Genomic DNA, 12,548 nt, shown 5'->3' with positions numbered 1-12,548 from the left:
AATTAAATTAAGTGAGATTCTATAAACAATTTGAATATAAATAAAGATAACCTCGACCATTGAACAGTAATTACATTTCATAGATAAAACTGGTCAAAATATACAACTGTATCAGTAAAATATTAATTCCACATACATTTGGATTACTCCATACATAGAGATTTATTTACTTGTTTTATCAGTTGCTATTTTATACGCTTTGAAGATTGCACACTGCCGAAAAATGTATTGTGTATATTAATTTTTTTTAAATTTGTAGTTCACTTTTAATTATGTATTGAACTGCATTATACTTTTAGGCTTTAACAATACAAAAGTGAAATTCTAATGAAATATACATACAGTGAATTTCATTAGAATACAAAATATCTTATTTACATATCACGGTCCGTGAAAAGGGTCGAAGCCTGGCTACATAGGTGGCAATGGCTTTCCCCTTCTCCCTGTAAATTGACAGCTGAGGAGGCAGTTTATCGTGGCGGCAACAGGTTAGCCAATATATCCGCTGTAAATATACCTTCACAGCTTAGTGCCAAATGGGACACGATGGACGTGACGCTAATCTCTTAGTTATTTATCATTAGGTTTCAATTTTAATAATAATAAAAAATGACTGTATCCATTGGTACACTACAAATTCTCATATAATTTAAAAGAAATATAGGTACTATATGTTAACTAGAAAGTCTAGTAAAGAATAAATTTAAAAGTGAATTGATTTAAAATAATAGTGTCATCTAAATAATTAGCAGTATACAACAATGTTAAATAGTTTTATATTATGGTATGGTTGTTTTATTACAATTTCGCAGCGGTTATCCACACACATAGAGGGGGATGGGGGAGTTGTCATATCGAAATACTTCTTATGGCATCCGGAGATTCCTGGGATTTGTGGTGGTCACTGAAAGATAACAACATTTCTGAGAGCACTTCTGCTGACAGCACCTTGGAGCATATCCCGATCGGTTTCTTCACTCACCTCATGTCTAATACTAAATACTCGTGGCACTGTGCACACAGTACGAACTTGTATTTCACTTCAGCTGAGATCGCCTTAGAGCATCTTCGGTCGGCAAAATACAAGGACCTGGACCTAATGAAACCTGGACTTACTGAACCCTAGCCTCTTTACTCACCTAATGTCTAATACTACATACTCGTGGCACTGTGAACACAGTACGAACTTGTATTTCACTTCAGCTGAGAGCACTTTGGAGCATCTTCGGTCGGCAAAATACAAGGACCTGGACCTAATGAAACCTGGACTTACTGAACCCTAGCCTCTTTACTCACCTAATGTCTAATACTACATACTCGTGGCACTGTGAACACAGTACGAACTTGTATTTCACTTCAGCTAAGAGCACCTTGGAGCATCTTCGATTGGCAAAATACAAGGACCTGGACCTAATGAAACCTGGACTTACTGAAGCCTAGCCTCTTTACTCACCTCATGTCTAATCTAGTACTATATACGCGAGGCACTGTGAACACAATATTAACTTGACTTAAACCATAATTAAAATTCTGTATTGTACTAAAATCATCAAATTCGATGAGGAGTAATTACATAGATGATTTAGTAAACAATGTATTAAAATAGTGACCCGTACTTTATCATAGGTATAATATAAAACAGAACATTAATTTAAAGTAATTTATTTTAATAGCACTTATTTTACATCTTTTTTAACAGTTCTTCCAGTGTCTCACTACAAAGAGTACCTTGGTAGGCGAGTGGAATAGAATAAACATTACAGCCACTATGATTAGTTAAGTCATTTAGGAGATTTTGTCTCTTTGGAGCTTAACTTGTTAATGGATTTCAATGAAGACATTAAGGGCGGGAAGGAAGGACGATGTCAGTAAACAGAAACCAGGCCCTTAATGCCCTGATGAAAGGAAATTGCAAGTTTCTCGGCTACTTAATGTTCTTGACGCGAAGGCCTCGTTGAAAGAATACAGCGTTGTATTGTGATTTTGTTCTTCTATAATACAGCTTAAATATGACAATGTATTGAGTAAAACTGACGCATTTTGAAGAAGATAAAATAAAATTGCATTATACGTTTCCATTTTTCGTGGCAGTTATTTAAAAACCATAACCAATATATGTGTACCATTAAAAGGAAATTTGAAACAACCAACATTAACAAAACTTTGATAGTAAAACACATCACACTTAAAAAATCAAAACCATTTTGCAAAATGTTGGAGAAACTCTGAGGCCGACGAGGAAGAGAGTAGTAAGAGAACACGTCAAATTTCGAAAAATATAAAAATGTTTTGTTTGTTTAAACAATAATGATAACAATTTACTTTAACCAGAAAGTAATACATTATTAACTTTAACAATTTTATCGCACATGATTATTGAAAGATAATACAACAATAATAATAACTAATTATAACAAGGTAATGATTATCATGAAAGCAATATTGTAAGTATAATTATAATAACTTTAGAACTTAATTGCTGACTATCCCTATTGATGGGAAACTTGTTCGAATGATAATAATTACAAAGGAGGGGTAGGCATAACAGATGTCGCTGAGGTTGCAAGCACAACTCAAAGTCTATAGCTCATTTCAGTCTACGAAATTCTTTAATATGTCACATGTTAAAATTTTATACGATTGTTTTCAGTTTTGTTTACAAATTGATTTACAATGCGATTTTATCGTTGCCATTATAATTACCCTTAAGACCAATGTAAAACTGTTCGTTAACACTCAACTAAGTCCCAGGAAGGGACATGCACTGTAACTCGATGTTGCCTGTGCAGAATTGACAATTTATGTAACATTTCTCAAGATACCGTGCAGATCTTTCCAGCTTTTCGAGCGATAGGCTTCACTGACGCTCATTCAATTAAAAACCATTATCAAAGCAGTATCAAACCATTAAATTATTATAGTGTTTATAGTTGGATTTAGAAGTATTTTTCACCAATGAGGCTAGGGAGAGGGAAAAACCAAACTTCGCACCTTGTTAAGAAATGCTGTCAAGATGATTTGTGTAGGTAGTGCTGATGTATGGGGCAGAGGGAGGGGGAGGGAGGAACTGTCTATAACATCTGAGCAGTGCCTGAGAAAGCTCCCATCGTTCGCGACCGCTTATTTATAGCCTGTCGAGAGTATCAAGTGTGCCGCAAACCGTGCAGAGGTATCGGGAAATATATGAGAGAGTTGCAAGCTTCTGAATTATTGGGGATTTCAACAACGATATACGTCGGTTTGTAACTTGAGAAAACACAGGGCGAGATTACGGACAAATATTATTGGGTCTGTGAGTGGCGCATTCTGTCATTTTAGAGATCCAAAGTCTACTGATGGACCACGTAAATTGTTAATATAAGAATAACACGTTTTGAGGGAAGCCCCAGTGGTAAGCGAGGTTTATGTTTTAAAAAGCTCGGGAAGCATCAGTGGTAAGTTAGGTTCTTGTGTTAAGAATTCCGGAAAGCCTCAGTGGTAAGCGCGGTTCCTGTGTTAAGAAGTCCGAGAAGCCTCAGTGGTAATTGAGGTTCCTGTGTTAAGAAGTCCGGGAAGCCTCAGTGGTAAGTGAGGTTCCTGTAGCAGGACGTCCGGGAAGCCTCAGTGGTAATTGAGTTTCTTATGTTAAGAAGTCCGGGGGAAGCCTCAGTAGTAAGTGAGGTTCTTGTGTTAAGAAGTCCGGGAAGCCTCAGTGGTAAGTGAGGTTCCTGTGTTAAGAAGTCCGGGAAGCCTCAGTGGTAAGTGAGGTTCCTGTGTTAAGAAGTCCGGGAAGCCTCAGTGGTAAGTGAGGTTCCTGTGTTAAGAAGTCCGGGAAGCCTCAGTGGTAAGTGAGGTTCCTGTGTTAAGAAGTCCGGAAAGTCTCAGTGGTAAGTTAGGTTCCTGTGTTAAGAAGTCCGGGAAGCATCAGTGGTAGGTGAGGTCCTGTGTTAAGAAGTCCGGGAAACCTCAGTGATAAGTTAGGTTCCTGTGTTAAGAAGTCAGGGAAGCTCAGTGATAAGTGAGGTTTTTGTTTTAAGATGTCCGGGAAACCTGCAGAGTCTGGCAGTTCAGCCTAACACCACATGGGCAAAAAAGATACTAAACGAAATTGAAGAGGTCAAACGAACAGTCCTAAAACTTCTCATTTTTTTCATTATATACTAAATGTTTCTTATTGACAAAGGTTCACTACTTACGACAAGCCTGAAATTCGTCCTCGCCCTTTCTCGCAGTCTTTTTGGTAGTTACACACATCATGAGAGGAGATGCACTTTCCATCGTTGCATCTGTACATGCCAGGACCACAGATCGTCGTGCCATCTAGGGACAAAACAAACAAACTGTTAGATCCATGGTTAAACTAAGATTTACCAAGTTACACACACCACAGATTGTCGTGTCATCTAGGAAAAAGACAAACGGTTAGATCTTAAATTTTGGAAATTGCACACATTATGAGAGGAGATGCATTTTCCATCGTTGCATCGGTACATGCCATGACCACAGATCGTCGTGTCATCTTGGAAGAAGAAAATCGGTTAGATCTTAGATTTTTGAAAATTGCAGACACCTTGAGAAGGGATATAATTTACATTTTTGCACCGGTTGTCACCATTTGTTGAAAGGATTTGCTGTGTTTATAGAAATAAATAGTTATAGCTTATAGTGAGGGCTGTAACTATAAATTCGACGCCCAAAGCCATTTTTAATTTTTGATAAAATTTGATAACCAAACCATGTTTAAACCTTGATAAAATGAAGTGTTGCTTAATGCATGTATTAAGCTCTACTACACTAATTTAGGGGGCATCCCTGTTTTCATTTCCACAATGTCGTGACGACTGTAGACTTGTGGAGTAAGCAAGACCAGCGTAAAACTATTTTTTCAAGACGGCACAATACTAGTGATTTTAGAAAAGGTACAATGTCAGATTTAACTATCGTACTATATGAATTTGTGTATGAAACAAAAAACAATTTTATAAAAAGTGTCAATAAGCATTGTTTTGGGGTTTACGAGTACAAAATGCTTCGTTAACATATTTTCCCACTTCTAATCCTTAAATCTACGTTACAGGCTTAAGTGGTTTAACGCTGAAGAGAAAATTTAAAGAATTATTGGAAATTACTACAAGTACATATTCATTACTTGAGATTTGGTGAGATTTGTTGAACACACCTTTATTCTAAATAGGTTTGAATTTACCAATAAATGATAGCAAATCAATAGTAAGCAAAACTGGAGCCAAAATAAACAAGATATCCTGCACAAAACATGACAAGTCTGTCTGTCCGACTGTCCGCCATACGCGGTACGTGTGACAGCTTCATCAATCAAGCTGCGAGCTCGACATTTTGAGCCGCTTCGCGTCGCGCCTTCACAATGTAATAAGGCAATGTCAACAATGCTGCTTCAATGTTATACAGTTTATCCTTTGTCAAACAATTTTGTTGTTTATTTTAGTGTCAACGGACACAATATACAAATAATATTACACTCTGTCTGGAGAACGTGACCCATGAAGGATTACGGACACTCAAACGCTCTCTCGCACACAACACAATTGCACACACATTTGTATAGTATTTGTGAAGGTTTAAATAAAATAAAAAAAAAAAAACAAGAAAATAGTACGCGTTTTGGACAGCCGTAGGATGAATGTTCCAATGTTCAATGAAAATTCTATTGGATAAGTTTTAAAACAACTATTTCTTTATATAAGAATGAAAATCATATAACTAAAAGTAACAGAATTGGATTTAGCTCGCCGAAGATGTTAGAACTCTAGCTTAATGATTACTAAGTTAATTTCCTCTCCAGTTGTCTTTCTCACAATATTCTCACCTACATCTCTACCTCACCAGCATTCACTCAGACTTTTGTATGAGGATAGTAGTTTATACAGTGTTTTTCATTCCTTACAACACTGCAACTTACGTTATATTAATTAAGTTACTATGTTGCCGTATATTTATACGACTCCGGCTAATGAGTTGGGCTGTTATCACTACTGCGGGATATCACTATTATAGCCTATCACTATTTCTTACTATCACTACTGCGGAATTTCACTATCATGGCCTATCACTATTATGGGATATCACAATAGTGGACTATCACTATTGCGAGATATCACAATCATGGACTATCACTATTGTGGTATATCACAATAGTGGACTACCAATATTGTGGGATATCACAATCGTGGACTATCACTATTGTGGGATATCACAATCGTGAACTATCACTATTGTGGGATATCACAATCGTGGACTATCACTATTGTGGGATATCACAATCGTGGACCATCACAATTGCGAGATATCACAATCATGGACTATCACTATTGTGGGATATCACAATCATGGACTATCACTATTGTGGGATATCACTATCGTGGACTATCACTATTGTGGGATATCACAATCGTGGACTATCACTATTGTGGGATATCACTATCGTGGACTATCACTATTGTGGAGATATCACAATCATGGACCATCACTATTGCGAGATATCACAATCATGGACTATCACTATTGAGAGATATCACAATTCATGGACTATCACTATTGTGGGATATCACTATCGTGGACTATCACTATTGCGGAATATCACTATACACAATGTTGAAGTCTGGTTTAGTTAAAAATATTAAAATGTAGCTATAAATTTTGTTTGCAACAATAGTTTGTCCGTAAGTAGCCAATATTTTTTTTAACTTGAGGTACAAAATAAGACGATCGACTGACTAACCGCGCGTGACAGTAAAGCGTGAGCATAAGTCTGATTTACTGAGGACACATTTATGGTCGGCCTGGGAGTGGGGGACGCAATATAGCAGAGATCCTCGTAAAACCCTTTCCTTGAGGACTAAAGGTCTGACGGTTTCATGGGTGAACTTGTGGTATCATACATTCTATTTATTATTGGCAATGTAGTCAAACTGATTTTGCTCCACACCGATTGGTAGTTATATATGATATGGTATAGTTATATATGGTAGTTATTGCCAAGGTGTTGCAACGATCATCGTAGTAGCGCCTAAATCTAGCAGTGAGAGTCAGTACCAATCTGTCTACAAGCGTGCATGTACATGTAAACATATTTCCTTAAAATTAAGAAAATACTATAAATAATAAAAAAACTTCCTTTTCATATTTAGTAGTTTAAATTTGTTATTTGAAAATTTCAATATAAGTAAGGGGACAAAAATTCTCAAAAGAAAAGATAAAATAAAAATTCATGGAAATTTGAAGATTTTAAAACATCACTAATTATTTTCACCAATTCTATCGTCAATTATTGAGGTGAGAATTAGTCAATATCCCAATATTATAAGGCAACACTGAGTTAAGCGTGTCGTACTTGTCGGCTAAGACCTTGTGTATTATCACATATACTGCTCTCTAAGGACAAGTTTCATTATTGAACTTCACAACAAAACATCTTGAGTACACCGATGTCACGATGAGCCCAATATCTACAGATTCTTCCAACAAGAAGAAGACACGATTAATTGCAAACCTTACTTATACTTCAGGGATGTCTCATAATATCATACATAATTAAATACAATTCAAATTCTCAAAAAGATCACTTTAGTAGCATGTAGCATATGTATCTCAAAACTAACTCACATCACGTCGGCACTACTGAGTGCCACTTGTACTTAATAACTCGTGGACAGATTGAGAGCATAAATATCACAATTTAATGAAACTGTAACGCTACAGCTCGGCCTAAAGATGATTTTCCGACTCACAATAACACTTTCCAGTAGTCTCAAAGCCTCGTCATCTTGGCCTAACGGTTATATCCTCTTTAAAGTGAAGTCTTTTGTGAGTCGCTTTAAAATAATCTCATCCGTAAAAGGGTTCTGTTTCATCAACTGCGCCCTTTCAGAATGTGAAAGTCTCGTGATGGAAAATTTAAAAGGAACCCGCCCATTACTTCCCCAATAGTTTTAAAATACTACAATATGAACATATTTATAACACTGGTCATATAATAAAAAAATATTGACAAATTTCAATATTTCTATCAGTCTGGAAGAAAATAATGACTTGTGCTAGTGACGGAAGAACTGGAAGAAGACTGGAGGCTTCTAAAAGCAATAATTAGTAAGTTCAATTAGCGAATGTTGTACGTGAAATATTAGCAATAAATGCAGATAAGGTAGATACGTTGGTAAAAGGGTTGTCAAAAGATGTCTCGAGAGAATGTTAATCCAATAACAATTCTTAGAACAGCACTTATTTATTCGTGTTTCTTTTATCCTTATTTCATTTACATCATACTTGCTTACATCACTTGTTGACGGTCATTTTAAAACTTTTACGGTTAAGCGCGCAATTATCAGGTTAAATTTTACATTTTCGTTCAAGCAGCAATATCAGTCTACGATTAAGGATTTTGTGTTCTTCTATTTCGCAGTCTATAAATAATTTCATTGTGTTTTTCTCAGTAACGTGTAAATTACACCTAAAGCATAATATTTATAACGCAAGAATAGTTGGTGACGCTACTTGTTGTAAAATAAACCAATAGATCTGAAAACCTAATAATCCCACAGAAAATAACAAAAGTGTTACCAACCGATCCAACAAAGTCACTTTATCACATGTGTGTTATTATTTTACATGATAAAATGTGATATCCTTGTATTGAGTTTGTTTGCAATATTTCCTATTCTGCAGTTTTCTTGCTGCCATCATGGTTATCCATAAGGCCAATATAAAAATAGCTCAATTTTAAATTTTGATTTTGACGTTATGGCTTTTTCCTCGGGCCAAGAGGAACATATTTACCAAAATTCGAATCTCTACGGGCTCTTCTATCGAGAGATATCAAACGAACAGACACACAGACAGGCAGAAAACGATGCAATTTTAAGAAGGTACTCTCGAGTCCTTAATAAATAGGATACTGATTATATTGGAGTCGTCTATCTAACAGTTTGCACTGCAACCGAATAGCAGTCTTCTGGTTCTAGTGCGCTATTTGTCTTCCAACAATCATCCATTTGCTACATCATTGAAGTCTGATTTAGTTGTATTATGTTGTCCCACGATGTAGGCACAATCTTGAAAACATCGAAGAAAACTCCTCTATTGCTCAATGTTCTGTCCTTCAATAACGTGTTTTCAGATTCAAAAATTGGGAAAATATTCTATAAAACCGTAAACACAATCCTGAATAAATGGAAATTCGTAATTTTCTTAGCTTTTATTTTTACTCTTTAGCATTAATTGTATATCTTGCTCTAAAGGCATTCATAGTATTCATACTTTCTAACTGAGCGTCAGTGGAGCTTGAACCTCGAGGGGCTAAAAAATTGTATTTTTGAATGTCTGTCCTATATCTAAATATAAACTTAACATTTGCCAATGGCGTAGTGTAGCGGGTACAACGGTTATCGCAAGATGACCGGATCAAGCAACGTCGAGCGTGGCTGCTGCTTGGATGAGTGACCGCTGAGCGATCCTGTCCTTGCAAGCAGCCCGCCTGCCCGGCCATTGGTGGTGGTTCGGAAGTCACCTTTAAGCTGTTGGTCCCCAGGTTAAGTGTTACCTGGTAAAATAAGACATCTTTAATTTACATTTGTATATTTGACTGAGGTATAAAAGTCCGAAAACGTTTCTATTTTTGCATGAAAATCATAAAAACTTATTTGTACATTAACAATAATGAGGCTGAAAAATTCTATATTCTATCTGATTGTTTGTTTGTCTGCAGGAAATGTCGACAACGAAACGAGGTCATACACTTGAAACATTGAATGCAACTTCAGCGAACCCTGTTACGTGACATGTGGCGTAGAGTACTCTTACCTTGTAATAATGCTCGGTGAAATCGTAACGAAAATTACGGTGTAATATTAATACTGATTTCCGTGCATCTTGGGGCCTCAATTACAATCAGTAAACATTACAAAGCTTCAAATACTAATTTAAAAACTGGGCGACTTCCCTTCACGCTTCGTAACTCAATCTAAGCTCGACTGTTTTCCCGCCCACGCCACTGCATGGCAGTTTTAATTTAGGAATTTTATAAACCTATGCGGCAATTCTTTCTTAAAAATTTGTTATTCTCATTAGAACCTTTCATTAAAGGTAGAAAGGATAACAGGATTTCGGACATTTGTCATCGTTATGTGTTACAAACGTTATAACACAACGTTTCGAGGATTGGAATCTGTCCTCTTTGTCAGGTGGGGGAGGTATTTTTATACATACATAAATAAAGCATACAAAGAAGGAAAAGAGAAGGGTTCAAACGTACGATGTCGGCTCTTTCAAAATTCTTGTTAGTATTCCTTTTCTTCCCTTATTTTCTTCTTTCTGTTTTTTTTTTTTTTTTTTTTTTTAATTGTATTTGATAGTTTGTATAGAATAGATTAAATCCACTCTCACATTCCCAAGAAGGTGTTGTTACGCTATTAACGGACAGAACTCCGATTCCGCATTTGATTCCACGCTATTTAGCGAAAAACCTATAAATAACAAGATGTATCCTAACTGTTTCTGTCACGGAAATAGTAGTAATCAATTAAGTAGAGCAAGATTCGATCCTAAAGCCACGGTGTACCGCCGCTGAAGTCGGCGGCAGTGACTTGTGAATTCTTCATTCCGCGGAATTATTTATTGTGTTGAGCAATCCCGCCTACTTGCCGCGAGCTGAGAAATTGCCCACCAAGTCTTCCCCTTCTTCTGTGGCAAGTCGCTTCCGTCTGATTCATTGTTATTACCCACCTATTTTATAGTAAATAATTGTATACAATTTACAACGACAAACTTAGTCAAATATAGCTTACAACGACAAAGAGCAAAAGCTGAAAGGCAATTTACTCTTACTATTTTGGTTGTATATTGTTGTATTGTACAGTTTGTATTTTATTTCAATTTCCAGTCTGAGAAAGCCGTTACCTACTTAATAACACGTATAACTAATATTGAATTCACCAAGACAAATATAACAAAACATCATAAGTAATAGGCTCAATAACGTTCAGAGTGTACGTAGTTTCCAGCGGCAAGTCCTGAACAAATTAACGTTCAGAGTTCGTACGTAGTTTTCAATATTAAAGCCAAGACACATATAACAAAAAATCATAAGTAATAGTCGTTCAGAGTGTACGTAGTTTCCCAGCGGCAAGTCTGAAAAACTTTTCAATATTAAATTTACCAAGACAAATAAATATCATAATAGTAATAGGACTTCCCAAGAACGTAGTTTCCAGCGCAAGTCTGAAAAACTTTCCAATATTAAATTTACCATATATAGCATGTCATAAGTAATATCGTTCAGAGGTGTACGTAGTTTCCAGCGGCAAGTCTGAAAAACTCAATATTAAATTTACCAAGACAAATTAATCATAAGTAATCGTTCAGAGTTTTAGTAGTTTCCCAGCGGCAAGTCTGAAAAACTTTCAAGTCATCATAAGTAATAGGCTCTCCCCAACGTTCAGAGTGTACGTAGTTTCAGCGGCAAGTCTGAAAAACTTTACCAAGATGCTCCCCAAATAATACGTACAAACAAAACATAAGTAATAGGCTCTCCCCAATAACGTTCAGAGTGTACGTAGTTTCCAGCAAGTCTGAAAAACTAGAGTACGTAATAGGCTCTCCCAAATAACGTTCAGAGTGTATCCAGCGGCAAGTCTGAAAAACTTTCAATATTAAATTTACAAGACAAAATATAACAAAACATCATAAGTAATAGGCCTCTCCTCAATATCGTTTCAGAGTGTACGTAGTTTCCAGCGGCAAGTCTGAAAAAACTTTCATATATTAAATTTACCAAGACAAATATAACAAAAAATCAAAAGTAATAGGCTCTCCCCAATATCGTTCAGAGTGTACGTAGTTTCCAGCGGCAAGTCTGAAAAAACTTTCAATATTAAAATTTACCAAGACAAATATAACAAAACATCATAAGTAATAGGCTCTCCCAATATCGTTCAGAGTGTACGTAGTTTCCAGCGGCAAGTCTGAAAAACTTTCAATATTAAATTTACCAAGACAAATATAACAAAAACATCATAAGTAATAGGCTCTCCCCAATAACGTTCAGAGTGTACGTAGTTTCCAGTCGGCAAGTCTGAAAAACTTTCAATATTAAATTTACCAAGACAAATATAACAAAACAATCATAAGTAATAGGCTCTCCCCAATAACGTTCAGAGTGTACGTAGTTTCCAGCGGCAAGTCTGAAAAACTTTCAATATTAAATTTACCAAGACAAATATAACAAAACATCATAAGTAATAGGCTCTCCCCAATAACGTTCAGAGTGTACGTAGTTTCCAGCGGCAAGTCTGAAAAACTTTCAATATTAAATTTACCAAGACAAATATAACAAAAAATCATAAGTAAATAGGCTCTCCCCAATAACGTTCAGAGTGTACGTAGTTTCCAGCGGCAAGTCTGAAAAACTTTCAATATTAAATTTACCAAGACAAATATAACAAAAAATCATCATAAAGTAATAGGCTCTCCCCAATATCGTTCAGAGTGTACGTAGTTTCCAGCGACAAAAGTCTGAAAAACTTTCAATATTAAATTTT

The 12,548-nt window shown here is 36.0% G+C and overlaps 1 protein-coding gene across 1 annotated transcript in view; it reads right to left on the bottom strand.

Moving 5' to 3' along the window:
- LOC124353579 (low-density lipoprotein receptor-related protein 2) overlaps positions 1 to 12,548 on the bottom strand; it is a 509,397-nt gene that overhangs the window by 106,280 nt on the left and 390,569 nt on the right. The window contains exon 2 of the mRNA XM_046803481.1: positions 4,176 to 4,299. Coding sequence (XP_046659437.1) covers positions 4,176 to 4,299 — 124 coding nt within the window. The remainder of the gene's footprint in view (positions 1 to 4,175; positions 4,300 to 12,548) is intronic.

The sequence above is a fragment of the Homalodisca vitripennis genome, chromosome 2, assembly GCF_021130785.1.
Source record: "Homalodisca vitripennis isolate AUS2020 chromosome 2, UT_GWSS_2.1, whole genome shotgun sequence".
In the NCBI taxonomy this organism is placed as follows: domain Eukaryota; kingdom Metazoa; phylum Arthropoda; class Insecta; order Hemiptera; family Cicadellidae; genus Homalodisca; species Homalodisca vitripennis.
This window is presented reverse-complemented; position numbering and strand designations above follow the sequence as displayed.